General features: G+C 43.1%; 1 protein-coding gene across 2 annotated transcripts in view; it reads left to right on the top strand.

Annotated features, from left to right (window-relative positions):
• Positions 1 to 17456, top strand: part of LOC144828840 (transthyretin-like) — a 191207-nt gene that overhangs the window by 133415 nt on the left and 40336 nt on the right. The window contains exon 1 of one of the 2 annotated variants that reach the window (XM_078687376.1): positions 14764 to 14913. The exons of the other annotated variant lie outside the window; for it this stretch is intronic. Within the exon in view, the coding sequence (XP_078543502.1) occupies positions 14851 to 14913 (63 nt within the window). The 5' untranslated portion in view covers positions 14764 to 14850. Of the gene's footprint in view, positions 1 to 14763; positions 14914 to 17456 lie in introns of those variants that run through there. 2 annotated transcript variants of the gene reach the window in all.

Here is a 17456-nt window from a genome sequence, read left to right as displayed (position 1 = left end):
GTTAGCTCACCCATTGCCATGTGCCACTCATGGCTCTTCACCGTCGGCGTTCGCGGCTTGTCCCCCCTCGTTCAGGGTGCCCACTGCCCTACCCTGAGGCATCGGCTGATCTCCCCTGACGCGCACTATGACGTCTGTCCTGTGGGATGGGGGGAGTGATGCTGCTCCTGCTGGATTGCCCATCATCCTCCATTGAGCTGAGGGGTCCTGTGCCACCTATGGCCGCTGTTTGCAGCTTGTCCACAGCATGTGTAACCTGCACCAGGCCCCTGGCTACATCCTGGCAGCAGTGTTCCATCCCATGCTGCATGCTGACACAGCGACGTGCCAGCACTGACGTGGCAGTGGACAGCCGGTTTACAGCCTTTGTGTAAATTTCCAGGCGGTTGTGGAAGCGATGTCTCTACCTGCACCTGGCTGCACGGTCTCGCCGCATCTCTGCGCACATTGCTTCCGGAGCACCAGTCATGGCCATAAAGCCCTCCCTAATTTGGGTCATGTTGTTATTGTGCGCTGAAAATTGGCTCTGTATTGATTTCATTGCCTTTGCTTGCAGGTGCTGTGCCTGGAGCATGTTTCCTTCAAGCCCTGCAAATACTGTGCCGTCCCCTACATCAGCAGTGCTGATGGGCAGCCGAACCCTGTGCCTGGACGACATTCCTGTAGTAGGACGGGCAGGGGACTGTGCTGTGTGATGTGAGGCACGCTGGCCCTGGACTTGCTGATCCTCTCCACTTGTGTACATTGGATCTACCTCCAGTGGTGGCAGTGGTGGTACTATGATGCGCCATCGGCGTGTCACCGGGATTACTGGGCTTCCTTCCTCCTGCTCATCTTGCCCTGACTGTTCTTCTGTGTGGGATGCATCCTACCCTCCTGCCATAGGTTCCTGTGTTTGAGGTGGTGCTGTGAATGCAAATTCACACAATAATTTGGTGTCCTGCCTCGCATTGGTTATGCAATAAATATTTAGGTTTGGATTTATATGGGTCCTACCTGTCTGTTTTTTGCCTTTCCTAATACACACATTCTGATTGCACCTTTCTGGGTGTCATTGCTCCACTGTTTGGTGCATGTGACTACAACTCCCATAATGCATTGGTGTGTGTTTTAGTGTGCATGCACTGGAGTTGCATTCATGTTTGGTGCCTGGGTCTTTCCTGGGTGTGTGGGTGATGTGGTTATGTATCAGAGGAGTGTTAGCATACTTCTTACCTTGTCTGGTGTCTTGGGGGTCGGAGCTGTCCAGGTCAGCTGCGCCACTGACACTTTCAGGCAGCAGGGTGCCCTCAACCAACTCCTGCAAAGGCATAGAATCTGTAGCAGTGGACGTCCCACCACCGGTCTTCCTTGCTTCAGCCAGCCTTGTAGCCACCTTTTCTTTGGATCCCTTGCGCATATCGTACCACCTTTTCCTGAGGTCTTTAACGGTGCGGTGGGTCACGCCGATGGCAATAACCTTCTCCTGTATGACTGCCCAGATTTTACTTTTGCGTGCCTCTGGCACATGCAGTGATTGTTTGCCAAACAGGAGCTCATGGCTCACCACCATTTCTCAGATGAGCACCTCCTGCTCCCTTTTCACTGAACTTTTGTTTTCTTTTTCTGGCATTCTCCTCCTGCTGCTTCTCCTGTGAGTCCATGTCTCCTTCACTTAGATGCAGTGCACAAGTGGCTCAGCTCTCTTCCCAGCCTCTCACTCAGCTGCTGGCAATCAGGTGCAGCAAGGGCAGTCACACTTCCTGGTTGTGATGTCATCAAGCTGCACCTGAATTGCCGATTATCAGATTTGCGATTCCTTATTTGCGAAGTCGCAATTAAGGAATCGCAATTTAGGTATTCGCATTTGTTTTCTGCAAATTTTTGAGAATCGCTAAATATTAGCAGACTTTTATTTACATCGGGTTTTGCGATTCTCAAATAGCGATTTGCAAGAAATTGCAATTTGAGATTTGCAAAATCCGATTTTGATACATATGGCCCCAAGTGGCCTGAGTACAAGCTTGTCAAGGAGGCGGACACTAAAAGTGTTATGGAATTTTTAAGCGAGGTCTGGTTTAGGGAAGGGTTTCCAGAAATACTTGTTACAGACAATGCGAAACAGTTTGTCAGTAAAGATTTGAAATCTGTTTTGTCTGTTTCTGGTGTAAGACATGTAAAAAGGTCCCTTTATCATCCTCAAGGGAATGGACTTGTTGAAAGGATGAATCGAGTGGTTGGGGACTGATAAAATGGGCCAAAGCTGGCAATCATGATATTGTTAAATCCCTTAACAGCATGATATGGTTTTATAGAACCACCCCACATTCATCCACCAAAGTGTCTTCTTTTGAATTGATGAGAGGAAGAAAGCCTAATACATCTTTTCGTCCATGGTGGATGTTCAAGTGGGTTATGCGGAGACAGATGCCTTGAAATTGATGTCTATTGTGAAAGGTAATGTTTCCTCCACTCAAGCTAAGCAAAAAGCTTGTTTTGACTCTAAGAGAGGTTTGAAGACCACAATCCTCAAGGTTGGGGATACTGTTAAAATGAAGAAGTCTGTGCATGTCAACAAAGGTGAAAGTAAATTTGGTCCACCGGTCAAGGTGATTAAGATTGTGGGTAATGCTGTTCAAGTCAAAGGGGGGTTTTAATGGAACCTAAGCAAGGTTGCCAAAGTTCAATGTTCTGCTCTGTATTTAGCCTCCATGCAAGATAGTTACTCTTCTGTCAAAACAGAATCTGTCCCAGGGAATGCCAGGAGGAGTTCCTGTGTCATTGTTAAACCTGCAAGGTATAGAGTTTAATTTTGATCTTTCTCTTGTTTTAAAAAAAAAATTGTCAGAAGTAGGGAAGGTAATGTAGTAATCTGTTTGGTTATTCCTCCAATTAATGGTTTACTCAGTTTTAGTATGTCCTTCTCTTGTTAGTTGGTAATGGTAATGTCTTAGCTTCTTTTAGAATGTTCTAATGCTCCTTAGTTACATTAGAATGTATGTGATTGACTCTTGAGTTGGTGTCTGTTGGAGCTGGCTGCTTCCAAGCTAGCTCCTCTTCCATGTAACCTCATATTAAATCTACTCAAGACAACTCCTGTTTCCTGTTTCATTACCACAAAGTATAAAACCTTTGTGGTAACTAGATAATTTATAATGAGAAAGCACTCCAGAAAAGAAGTGAAAAACACAAGACAGATATGCAATAATGGTAGAAGGGTTCATGCTTGGCTGACCAACTGGCATGGGTGCAAATTCAGGACGGTGAGTGTTAGAATTCAGGACAAAGGGTCAAAATTCAGGACAAAAATCCAAGACAGCAAGTCAAAATTCAGGACAAAACTTCCGACAATGGGTACGTTTTACAGACACATCAGAGGAGGTTGCGCAATGGTATATAAGCCCATCCATATCCAAACATATTCAACCATTTGCAAACCTATCCATCATGTATCCTTCCATCCATCATTTCACTCATCCATCCCTCCATCCTCCCTTTCACACATCCATCCATTATCCATCCACCCTTTCTCCCTATCCGTCAATCAATCAATCAATCATGTGTTTGTTAAGCGCAACTACTCACCCATAAGGGTCTAAAGGCGCGGGGGGATGGGGGGGAGGGGTTCGCAGGTTCCAGTCCATCAAGGAGGGGGGTCTGTCGAAGAGCCAGGTTTTGAGGTTTCTGGCGCAGATGGGGAGCGATGTTGTCTGTCTGAGGTGGAGCGGAAGGTCGTTCCAGGCTTTGGCCGCGAGGAAGGAGAAGGATCGACCTCCCGATCTGGTCTTTCTGGTGTGGGGGACCACGGCGTAGGAGAGTTGGGCTGATCGTAGGGCCTTTTAGGGTGCGTGGAATTTGAGTCAACTGTTCAGGTATGCTGGACCAGTGTCGTGGAGGACCTTGTGAGCGTGGCTGAGCATCTTGAAGGTGACTCTAGCTTCAAGCCAGTGGAGTGTGCGCAGGTGCTGGGAGATGTGGCAGTGTCTTGGCAGGTCGAGGACCAGTCTTGCGGCGGCGTTTTGAATGTTCTGTAGCTTGCGGGTGAGGTTTTTGTTTATTACGGCATAGAGGGGTTTGCCGTAGTCGAGTCTGCTGGTGACCAGGGCTTGAGTGACGGTCTTTCTGTGTTCGAGGGGGATCCATGTGAAGGTCTTACGTAGGAGCTGGAGGGTGTGGAAGCAGGAGAACGAGACGGAGTTGATCTGGCAGTCCATTTTGAGCTCTGAGTTCAGGATGATTCCCAGGTTGCTGCGTGGTCCGTGGGGGTGGGCAGGCTTCCGAGGGCGGGGGGGGGGCACCGGGTGTTGTTCAAGGCATCGGAGTTTGGGCCTATGATGAGTATTTCCATTTTGTTGGTGTTTAGTTGTAGGCAGCTGTTTTTCATCCATTTGGTGACGGCTTCCATACCTTCTCGAAAGTTGTGTCTGGCGGTGTTGGGTTTGTTGGATAGGGAGAGGAGGAGTTGGGTGTCGTCTGCGTATGACACAATGTTGAGGTTCTGACAATGGGGGCGAGCAGAGCCATGTAGACGTTGAAGAGCATAGGGCTGAGGGAGGACCCTGGGGGACTCCGCAGGTAGTTGGTGTAGGGTCCGAGAGGACAGGGGAGTCTGACCCGCTGCGTTCTGTTGGAGAGGAAGGAGCGGATCTAGTCGAGGGCTTTGTTTTGGATCCATGCGTCGCAGAGTCTGCGTATTAGGGTGCAGTGAGAGACTGCGTTGAACGCCGCTGAGAGGTCGAGGGGGATGAGGGCTCCTGTTTCTCCTTTGTCCAGTAGGGTGAGGATGTTGTCAGTTGTGGCGAAGAGGGCAGTTTCCACACTGTGTTTTTTTCTGAAGCCGATTGGGAAGAGTCGAGGATTTTGTGATCTTCGATGAATGTGGCGTACACTTATCCATCCACTCTTCCACCCATCCATCCATCCAGCCATTTACCCTTTCAGCCATCCTTTCACTTACTCGTCCATCCACCCAGTCACTCACCCTTCCACCCATTCAGTCATCCATCCATCCTCCCTTTCTCTCTCCATTGATCCTTTCACTTAGCCATCCTTCCTTCCATCCATCCACCCACCCATCCATCTACTCATCCACCCATCCATTGACCCTATCTCTCATCCATCCTTTGACTCATCGATCCATTCTTTCTCCCATCCATCCTTTCTCTCATCCATCCACCCTTTCACTCCTTCACTCATCTATCCATCCTTTTGTCCATCTACCCTCTCTTTCACTCACTCATCCATCCTTACACCCGCCCTTTCACTCATCTATCCATCCATTCACCCTTCCACTTATCTAGTCATCAATCCATCCATCATTTCCCCCATCCATCCACCCATTCACTCGCCCATCATCCACCCTTTCACTCATCCATCCACCCTTTTACCCATCCATCTACCCTTCCACCCACCCTTCCACCCATACATCCATCTTTGTTATTTGCATATAATAAAAAAGCAGCAACCATGGTTTTGTTGAATACAATATTGAAACTGCATCAGTTCTAAAATGACGAGACTGTGAAAGAACTCTAGCCCCTTCTTTTCAACTTCTTTCACCAGCTTCTTTTCATGAACTGGATTCTCACGTAGCAGCATTGGCGTTTTTGCACAATTCTTCCATCTGACAAAATGCTCTGCCATAGTCCGTAACAGGAGGAGGCCTACCACATGCTGTAACACCCCAACTGGCCCATTGTCATTTTGTTTGTGGCAATCAGTTGCATACAATATGACAATGGGCAGGTTGGGGCTGTTCTTGTGCTCAGAGGATGAGTGTGAGGTGGCCCCATCAGGGAGTTGAGGCTTCATGCAGGGGAACAGTGCTGTTCCCTGCAATGCCCAAAATTACAGACAAAAGGTGTCCGTAAAAGGGATCCTCACGGACGTGAGGTCCAAATTACGGACGGTCCGTGAAATTTACAGACGGTAGGTCGCCCTAGTTGCACACATGAAGTGCCAAATGGCTTTCCGATTTCAAACATCATGCTGCAAGATGGAGAATAGCAATCTTCCCGCCAAAACCTGGTTACTTTGTCACAGCTTTGCAAAACATACCTCTTTCCAAAATATATTTAATCATACTTATCCGTAAAGGCGATAAGTACCCCTTAAATAGCAGCAGCTTCTGACCCAGCTCGCTGCTAAATATTGGCCAGGAGATCTTAGCAAAAATTCAGGCCAACAGCTTCTGAAAGGTGATGCTCTCCTTGGTGCATGATTTGTAAGTGAGTTTTTTTTCACTATGTCGCTCCTCCCGCAATCATATGAGGTTGCTGGCATGAGGTTGCTGGCACATTTACTATGGAATCATAAAATCCGTCTGGATGGAGTCCTGATATTTTGTCGACCTAGTTGAATGAAATGATCTAACTGTTACAGGACCTCTTGGAGCTCTCTGGTTGCAAGATTACGGAGGAGAAGTGCAAGGCATTGCCCACGTCCTTGATAACCAGTAGGGCACAGATTGGGAATGTTTAGAAGAGATGGCTACCTAAGGGCCTAAAATACTCGGGCATATTGGTCAACAAGGACCTCCACATAAGCATGCTGAAGCACAACATTGTATCATTGTTGGTTAAACTACAAAATGATTTATCAAGATGGTCCCATCTTAAACTATCATTGGGGAGGGGGGGCATAGGGCATTAAAATGGTAGTGGCACCTATATGCAATTATTCCTTTGGCATGTTTCCATTGCTGATCCACAAGACCACATTGTTGAACAATGCTTACATCAAGTTCTTCTGTGCATCTTAAATTGAGTAAACTATAGCCACACACTCAGGCTGGCAGTTTTTGCCTTCTACATATTGATGCTTATAACCAGACATACCATCTCAATCAGCAGGTCTACTTCTTTTCTCAATATAGGCATCGCTTCTTATGTGTCAAACTGGAAAGAGCTATCTTGAAGAACTAGAAGCGTCTAGTCCCACTATCTCAATACAATTCCCTCCCATCCATTATCCAAAAGATACTTCTTCACACAATTATTTTTAGTCTGAAATCTGTTCACAAACTGCTAAATATTGATCACTATTTCCACTCCTCAGATTAGATATATACCATTTGCTGGATTAAGCAAATGGACCAGTTTTCTTTCAATAATCACCACAAGCTGTGCCATATCCTGCATGATGAATTTAAATTGGGCAACAATGATCTCTAGCATTATCATCAATTCACACAGGGTAGACTGGGCATGCCCCCTGTGGGACTACACGTATCCCTGTGGAAAATGAATTTTTATTAGAAACAAAATGTTTAATATAACTTTCTTTCAGATAATAAAATTCGGCTGCACTAAGGGGTATACTTACTAGGTAATGGCGCAGCGCTGCACTGCAAGCAATTTTGCAGCACTGTGCTGTGTCATTTAAATAACGCAGTCATGCGCATTATGTACTAGAATACAGCACACCCCTGTGTTTTCCCTTGTGCTGGCACTAAAAATAGTTGCCCAGTGCCTACAGAGACACCCTTGTGCCATAGTGCAAGGGTGCCTCCATTGCAGTGATGATTGTTGATGTGGAGCAAGGTGTCCCTTCCTGCACATAAACAATCAATAATGGTGATCTGCTATTTCTATGTGTGCTGCATTCTGCAGCACACATAGAAGTAGCAAATCGGCATTATTTAACAATTGTTTTGCACAGGAAGGGACGCCTTCCTGCACATAAGCAATCTTTAATGCCGTTTTGCTCCAGAATGCTGCACGCACAGAAAGAGCTAACAAAGAGGTGAAATAAAAGTATTTCTCCTCATTGCTCCAATCTAATGCCTACTATTCAGTGGTGCTAGTTGTTGGCCCTGCCTCAGATTTACAGAACCGTGTAAATTTGGGGCAGTACCAAAAATCTAAGGGGGTCATTAGGATGGTGGGAAGTCCGCCACCACTGGGCCGGCGGTCCTCGGAGGTGAGGACCGGCGGTGGCAGACTTCCCATCATCACCCTGAATATTCCCACCTCCAAATTAAGATGGCGGTGGGAAGGGGAAAGGTACCTCGGTGGATGGAAAGACCAGGTACAATGGGACTATGGTGGCGGTGCCGTGCAGGCACTACCGTGGGTATTAGGATGCCTGTCTTTTTTAGCGGCGCAAAAATATAGGCAAATGCCTTTGTGGGCCCTTGCGGGCCCCCGGGGGTGGGGTGCTGCAGATGAGGGGTCCCTATGGTACCCCCCTACATAGGCATGGACAAGGTGACAGGCACCGCGCGGTGCCTGTCACGTTGTACATGCATATGAGATGCATGTTTTTTAACATTGTAGCGGGTACTGCCACCCGCCACAATGTTAAAATACAGGATGCACCCGCCAGAGTGGCGGGCCCATCCTAATCCATTTGGCGGGACCACTGCACCTATGGCGGGCGGTCCCTATTGCAGCTGCGATGGCGGGCGGACTTTGTCCGCCCGCCATCGTAATCAGCCCCATAGTGTGTTGCGGTGGAACACCCAAAGCAACATCCATTGCACATGTTTTTCAAGTAGAAAACTGTGTGAAAGGGTACCATATTTACAAAGGTAAAGAATCAGAATATCGAGTTGGAAATGTCGACTTGCACTAATATCGAGTGCAAAATATTGAGATACATAATATCTCGAATATCATGGTCAAGAATATCGAGTTTAAGGTAAGAAATATTGTTTTCTAAAATATTGAAGTCATTAATATCTCTTGCAAAAATATAGTTGTAAAAAATATAGTTTTTTTAGTTATTGTTATGTATTTTAGTATGTATTTTAAATGTATGTGGTCTATTTTTTGTACAAGTTTTGCATTTGTTGTTTAATATAGGTGTTACATTTTTAGAAGTTATTAATTTTATTTTAATTAACTTCTGCGTTTTAGTTCCGTAGCGGGTTGTGGGGTTATAGGGGAATAGGGTGGGAAGTAATTTGATTATAATAAATTGAATATTCATTTGTATTTATTTATTTTTGATTTTATAGTGTTAATTGTGGGAATTAATTTATTATTAATTAATAAAAAATTGGCTGTCAATTTTTATTGATTAGTTAATTGGTAGTTATGTTAATTGTGTCATTTCTTTTGGCGCTGGTTGTGGGTTAATAGGGGAATAGGGTGGGAAGTAATTTAATTATAATTAATATATTAATATTTGTATTAATTAATATGTATTTATTTAATATGTTATATTGTTAATTGTGGAAATAAATGTATTATTTATTATTTGGTCAATTATTATTAATTAATATGTAATTATGTTAATTGTGTCATTATTTTAGGAGTGGGTTTTGGGTTGATAGGGGAGTAGGGTGGGAAGTAATTTAATTATAATTAATTTAATAATATGTTTTATTAATTACTATTTCTTTATTGTATATTTAATATTGTGAATTGTGAAAAATCATGTATTCAATATTTATTAATTGGTTGTGTTAATTGTGTGTTTTTTTTAGGAGCGGGTTGTGGCTGATAGGGTAGAAGGGTGGGAAGTAATTTAATTTTAATACATTTATTAATATTTTTGATATAACATTTAATACATTTTATCTTATAGTGTTAATTGTGTGATTTAATTTATTAATAATTATTTATATTGTGCTTGTTAATTGTTAATAATCAGTTAATTCATTGTTAAGTAATTATGTTAATTGTGTCATGTTTTACGAAATTGGTGGTGGCATTTGTAGGGGAATATGGTGGGAGGTAGTTTATTTATAATTAAAAATTAATTGTTAAATAATGCTAATTAGTTAATTCAAACTTAAATTTGGCAATTGTCTAATAATTTTGATGTGTAAGTTGTGGGATTTGTAGTGGTAAATGGTGGGAAGTAATATTTTTAAAATTAATGATTAGTTGTTAATTGATATTATTTTATTAATGTAAAATTAGTTATGGAAATTGTGTAAATATTTTAGGTGTGTGTGTTGGTGTTTATTGGGGTAGAGGGTCGGAAAGTAATTTAGTTTAAATTAATTAATCATTACTTGATCATTATTATTCATTTATTAATTGATCAATATTGTTGGTAATTATTTATTTTTTATTTTTGGGGGGGATTTAGGTTCAATAGCTGTAATGTTTGGTTAGAACATTAATGTTTAAATTTTTAAATGTGTTTTTTTAATTATTAATATTGGTTTAATTGATAATTAATTGTGTTCATTATATAGATACACTTTTTTGTTTAATTTAGATGTGTGTCATAAATTGTGTGGTGTTATAGGGTAGGTAGGAAAATAAATATTACATTTATATAATTTTTATTGTTTTGATTAAAATTAATTTCTATTACAAAAAAATGTCTTTGTACATTTATTGTTAAATTAAAAACAAAATTGTCAATTTTAGATTTTTGCTACATTATAATATTTTTCTGTTTTGTTAATTGTTATATTTTAATGTTTTGTTTTTGTTCTTTTAATTATATTTTGTATTGTAGTTGATATTTAGTTTGTTTTTAACTTTGAATTTTGTTCTGTGGAAACAGTAATTTTTACCCCTCCGCTATCAAACATTTTCCCTACTGTTGCATTCATAGGAGTGGGAATAGTAATGTATACCCCTATGCTATCCAACACTGTCCCTACTGTTGCACTAGCTGAAGTGGGAATAGTAACTTTTACGCCTCCACTATCCAACACTTTCCCTACTGTTGCACTTGCTGGAGTGGGAATAGTCATTTTTACCCCTCCGCTATCACTAGTTCGACCAGGTCTACGTGTTAAGTTTTTCATTTAATTTAAACCTGGTCACGCAAAGGCTTTAAGCTTAGTATACATTTATTATTCCATTGCATTCATGGGAATATACTAAGGCCTTTTGCGGGAAATGCATTCGTATATACAACGAATGTACCAAAGCCAGGCTTTGGTACATTCGTTGTAATGAAAAATTAAATGAAATGTAAATGAAAAACTTAACACGTAGACCTGGTAGAACTAGTTGGTAGGGTACAACCGTGAAGTTTGATTAAGATGTTTGTTGATAAATGTATTGTTTAATGGAGAAATGTAATTTAACGTTTTTTGTATTGTAAAAAGTGTTCATAGTAAATGTAAATATATGTCTGTTGTACGGCAACGAACAAACCTCAGACTTTTTTCAAAATTTCCATAAAAAAAGTGTTGAAACTTGTATTATTTTTAAAAAAGCGTATATAGCACCAAAGGATTAATTACCTTAGGGTGAGATTCTGCTCAAAAAAAAAAAGCGGCAGAACGAAACAGTGACCGGGTCTTTTCTTTTTAAACTCTTAGATGTTGTCCTACCTGGCCACAGTGTAGGACACAACCCCACGCTTGTCATTAGAGACAGCTAGTCACTAGACATTTTTGGTTTAGACATTTAGGCATTTTAGTCTTTAAAGACCTTTACATTTTGCAGTTTATATTGCACATTTTTAGAAGATTTCTTTTATTTCATAGAGTCACTGCTCTTTGTTTTTGTTTTAGACATTTTGCTTGATTTCTTTCTCACTCACATAGGTGGCCCTTTTCAGGAGCGGCTGGTGCAGGTAAGCGCAGTGTTGGGGGGGAGTTGGCAGACGACGACGAGGGAAAATTACATTCAAAAAAAGAAAACCACTTACCTTGCGCTTGCCGCATAACCAAGTTGGCATTGGGCGAGGGCAAGGTAAGTGGTTTTCTTTTTTTATGTTATTTTCCCTCATCGTCGTCTGCTGACTCCCCCCAAACCCACGCCGGACTCACCACGCTTACCTGCACCATCTGCTCCTGGTCCTTTTGTACACCAGCATGACAGCAGTGTTGTGATTGGTCTGAGCGCTGTGGTTCGGCGCTCAGACAGGGAGTGAGAGCCTGTGCATGTTTTCCACCCAGGCTGTGCATTACAGTGCAGTGGAGAACATGCTAAGTATGCACTACTGTTTGGCCAGAGCAAGACGGCTGACCAAACCATCATGCATACTTAAGTGCCCCAACCACTCCTCCCCCTGCTGGCTGTGACAACAGCCTAGCCCCGTGAAACTGCCTCGGAAAAATAAAATGATAAGAACATTGTGCTATTATAATTTTATTTTTCCTTTTTCCACTTCTCAAAGAGCAGTGGGGCGGCTCTCCTACGCCTCAGCGGAGGAGCTACGGCTGAATTTAAATATAGCAGGATTCCTGCACAAAAACAATCCTGAATGCAACACAGGCACCCTTGCACCATGGTGCAAGAGTGCCTGCAAAGGCGCTAGGCAGCCAAAACAGGGGCAGGGAGAAAGGCAGGAATGCGCTGTATTCCTTTGAATGTGGTGCATTTTTTCCCTCTCACTGTCACGCAGCACTGCACAACAAGGTGACTTACTGAGCTGCACTTTGTGACTTTGTTATAAATATGCCCCTGAGTTTCTGGATACCCCCCTTTCCGCTGTTTACAGAGATGTGGCTTCAGCTTTGTAAGGAGAACTCTTTGATTGCCTTTTTTCTAGACAGAACCGGCCAGGGACTAGATTATTACGGCAGAACACTCTAGAAACTGAATACTCAGAAGAAAACTGTGTCTTCATACTCTCCACACATGACTTCTCTATCATAAGCCTGGCTCAAATTCTTGTTCTTTAAACTATTATGGAATGGTTAATGGACACCCCTTAACTTGCACAGGTCAGGCTATTTCCTCTACTCAGACTGCTGGAGATGTGGTCATTCAGCTTGCAATTTATTACTTATACTGCGGGAATGCCCAAACTTGTCTGGTTATTGGTATTCCATACACAACAATTTGGCCTCAAGATAACCCCCTCACCACAATTAGCTGTTCTCCATGTAATGACTGATTTTGTCCGTATTTCCAACCATAGAAAGCAGTAGATGGCAACAGGTCTATCTGTGGCCAAGATTTGTATCAAGCAATATTGGGGGAAACCTACAGCTCCCGACCTAGGTGAATGGGTGACTGGACATAGGAAAGTCACCTCCTGTGAATGTGTGATATAAAAATTCACGATCAATTGGTTGTATTCTCCAAAATATGTGATTCCTTTTAACATCTCCAGCCGTGATCAGGGTATTGCTTGAAGACCCAATTGTCTATTGGGCGACTCGTTATTTTTATTCGATCGAGGCAGTCAACCCTGACATTGCTCTTCTGTAAAGCTGTGTGTACATGCTATCCTTAGAAGTTTGTTACTTAGAAGGAGAAGCCATTGCCCCCAAACCTGTAAAACGTTCTCTAGCAAGGGCAAGTGCAGAGTAAGTCAAGTGGGTCTACCACCATCAAGACAATGTTAGGAGGGATCCAATGAAGACGGCCCCCATTTCCCCTATCTCACAGCACTGGGGCGTTGTCCCTGACTGCACTCTCATTCTGTGCGACCTACATAGAAAGGGACAGTGCACCTAAATATGTAAAAGTAAATGTCCTTTCTCCAGTGCAGGCATTTATTCTGACAGTCTACGGTTAGCCTGGGGAGAGCGCATACTTGAAAGATACAACCACCATTTGAAATTTGGGGCTTCAACATGGTCTTTCACTGCCAGCAGACCTGGCTCAATTTTCAAGAGACGTCGGTGCGTGTTTTCACACACCTTCCCGGGGATGCCTGTGGGTTCCTTGGACCCACCACCCTCATCCTAATGATTTTCCGCAGGAGTCACTCTAGCTGTGCACTACTTGTGGCGCACAATGAATGCACCTACATGTGGCCCATTTACCCCTGCACCAAAATGTGTAACATGATGTGGCTGCATGGACATTTCCTCATTTGCATGGGGCCATGTGACCAAAGAAATGAGAGTATACCCCCTTGGGGTTGAGCAGGTGCAAAATATATGCTGGAAGATCCATATTACAGGAAGGCCGCATGGGTATCTGTGACCTCTTCTGTAATCCCTAAGTGAGCCAGGAAGGGCACAGAAAAATTGGATTTAAGCACCAGTTGTGCCACCAGGCCACACAAATAATACATCCTTTGACATGTTGTCCAAGAGATCCCGCATGAACACAAACTGTTGCCAGAAAAATAAAAAAAAAGCAGAGAGACATTAGGGCAAGGGAAAACGGCCTGATGGACCTGATTATTCGTCCTTACACAACCTATATATGTTTTGTCAATTAATGAAAAATGTGCTATAGAATATGAAGTTTGATCCCATGTTTTAACAATGTCTGAAAGAGCCATCACCTTAATTACGCACTCTTGGTAAATTAGACACTGTTCACAAGCGCTAGGATTTTGGTGAAATGATGCAGCTGGCTTCAGGCTAAAGGGGAGATGGGGATGGGGTGGTAAGGTGCCCGGGTCAGCATTCTTAATGGTATGGTAGTGGTCAGGAACAGTAGCCTCATAGGAAGAGCAGGCCTAGAACCTTTAGTTTCCAAGCCAACAAGGCCAGGATAAAACATGAATCATTATATCGATATGATCCCGGTGACGTCCACCTTTTGATTACCCAACTGGGGCACGTGAAAATAGATGAGCACTTCTTCGAATAATTTATCTGTGAAAATGTGAAAGTATCTTTGTTGGAAATGTTATTCGAATTAAGGGGGCCCACAGGGAAAAAAAGGATGTTGCAATAATGTGCATAAAATATATCTTTTCTCATTTGTGCCTGCCACAGTTACAGAACAGGGATGCTAGGGGGGCCTTTGTGCATGTGTTCTGTGGATTCTGACTGGGTCCATGAAAGGGACCCCAAACTGGGCTTTAATAAGAAGGCACATATTTTTCAGCATGCACCAGTCCAAGGTAGGTAATCTCTTTAGGCAAGGTCCATATTTGTGTGGGTTACTCATTTGCTCTTTGTGTACTTAGTAAATAATTCGAATCAGCAGGTCTTGCGGAAAATGCAAACTGGTAAACACCCGCATGTGAGAGGAAGGGGGTATAAATTCACCTTTGAGCCCGAAAACGGCATGCCAGAATTCCCCAACCTCCGTCACAATGGCACCTCTTTCCATACTTCTTGGCTTGGCTGCCCTGGTATTGGCTGAAACAGCACCTGCGGTAGGTTATTTTTTTTAGATCTGTGTTTTATCAGATTTTCTTAAGAACAAGCCAATCATTACTTGGGGCAGTCAGCAAAAAATGCAGGGGAATCAGCTTACAATGATTTGTATTGTGGGCATGATTCACAAAAGTTATGTTTACGATTTTTTGCAATTCACAAAGCTAATTTACGCATAGTGGGGCAGATTTACAAGCCCCTTGCGCTGCCAGTACGTCACTTTTTCTGACGCAATGGCAGCGCATTTCTCTGCCCCATATTTACAAGGACAGGAAAAGCCACCCTGTGTGGCTTTTCCCCTCCTTGTAAATATGGCCCCTTTACATGTAGCACTTTGCGTGAAAAGGGGGGGGGGGTGTTCCTTGGGTGTTGCTTTGGGTGTTCCCATACAAAACCCATGGAACCAGACACATTTCCAGATTCACGAGAAATCGTAAACCTGGAAAAGTGTCACTCTGCTACACCACCCTAGGGGTGGCGTAGCCAGGTGCAACGAGGAGAAATGTTTTCATTTTTCCTCGTTTTTTCCTCTTTCAATGCGTGCTGCATTCTACAGCAAGCATTGAAAGAGAAAAATGCCTGTAGTGATTGTTTTTGCGCAGGAAGGGGCACCTTCCTGCACAAAAACAATATCCCCATGGTGCAGGCATCCTTGCACCATGGTGCAAGGGTGCCTGCGCCGGCGCATTCCAGCTGTTTGTGCACCAGCGCAGGGGAGAGCACAGGAATACAACATATTGTAAATATGTCGAATTCCTGTGCTCTGAAAGTGCTGCAGCGTGGCGCAGCCAAAGGGCTTGTGGTGCCGCGCTGCAGCACTTACTTGTAGATCTTCCCCAGTATCTTTACGATTGCCTATCTTTTTATGTGAGGAGTCTCCGCCATGCATGTGGGACTCTGGAGTAGTAAAGATACTACTCGTAAAATTGCTTTGTGAATTGCAAAAAATCTTAAACTTAAACAAAAGTGTATGTTGACATTTGTGAATCAGACCTACTGTGTATTACTGCCGCCTTCGAACATGCCGGGGTTGTGGTAAGAATGCAGCTTTGCTTGTACATATATTCAAGGTGCTGCACGTGTCTCCTAGCTTCTGGTTGGCAGCTGGCCCTGGGACTCAGGTTATTGACTTTGGACGTAGGAGTGGCTCTTGCTGTACCTTCTAATGGTGACCATCGAGCCCTTGAGGTTTTGGTTAAAGTAAAGCAGTGAGTTACCGTCTGATTGCCGATACTTTTTTGAACAGTGTAGAATTGTTGTCCAGAAGATTGGATGGTTCAAAGCTAGCATTAGGAAGCCACAAAACAAAACTCTCTCCCATGAGACTTTAGTTCTGCCGGGTGGAAAATTGAACTCTGTTGTTGCAATATTGCATTATGCCAGGGAACTTCTGTGACCATGAAACCATATGTTCTAAATCCAGGTTCATCTGAGACTACATCCTCGTGAGCATCACAACAATGTAATGCACACAACTTACCTCGGATCCTAGGGGATCATGTGACTATCGTTTCAGTTTAGTTATGGGGATGTCTGATTCTGACTTAAAATGTTGGTGCTTAATGCAGAAAGCACACAAAAAGCATAGTGTGTCCTGCATCTGACCTGTGGTCACTGAATACAGACCTTTTGCAACCTCGATTTGGGACTGCGCCCCTAAAAGTAGTAGTAACCTTTTTACATATGCATGTGGTATGTATGCAGATGCCTAGGGTGCAATATTGTATTTACTATTACACTTGAGAGAGGGGAAGTGGTGAAGCCTTGAATGATGCCCCTCTTCTTCCTCAACAATGGTAATAAATTGTCTATTACACTTCATGCTTTTATGCCACACTGTCTTTTTTCCCCTGTGCAGTACTTATTAACAAATGGGTGCATAGCTTTACCCAGAGCACAAAGGGTTGAATCTATGCAGTGTGATAAAATTGCCAAAACTAAGCTATGTGTGAATAGCTCCGGTTGTTTTCTTCCGTGGGAGGATTCTACAGGGCAGAACCTGTTTCATAAATCTGTACAGTCACGTTTGCGACAGGTAAAATGCATTTTGCCATGTACGAGAGGCAAAATGCCACTTGGTAACTTGTTACCAAATAGCATTTTGCTCTTGTGATCCGGTATTAGGAAGGGGTGTGTTTAGCGCATCCCTTCCTAATACTGAAAAGCACTGATATGTATGAATGTTTTGTGGCCAGAATGCAATTGTGAAACATTTATAATTTTCCGACTCCTTAAAGGAGGCAGTAACCCATTCACAAACGGGAAGAGATCCCCAAGGGACCCCTTTGAGAATGTGGGTGAAAACATTTTTTTAGACCAGGCACTGGTCTCACGGACCACTGCCTACTCTCAAAAATGAAAAGAAAACTTTTCATTTTCATTTTTGTAATGCAGCCTGTTTTCCTTTAAGGTAAGCCGACTGCATTACAAAAAAAATATATCACTTTATTTGAAAAGCAATCACTGCCTTGGTGGTCTGCTGATCCAAGCAGGCCAACATCCCAGTGATTGTAGCCATTCACAATGGGTCGCAAATTGCGAC

The sequence above is a fragment of the Lissotriton helveticus genome, chromosome 4_1, assembly GCF_964261635.1.
Source record: "Lissotriton helveticus chromosome 4_1, aLisHel1.1, whole genome shotgun sequence".
Classification (NCBI taxonomy): Eukaryota; Metazoa; Chordata; class Amphibia; order Caudata; family Salamandridae; genus Lissotriton; species Lissotriton helveticus.
This window is presented reverse-complemented; position numbering and strand designations above follow the sequence as displayed.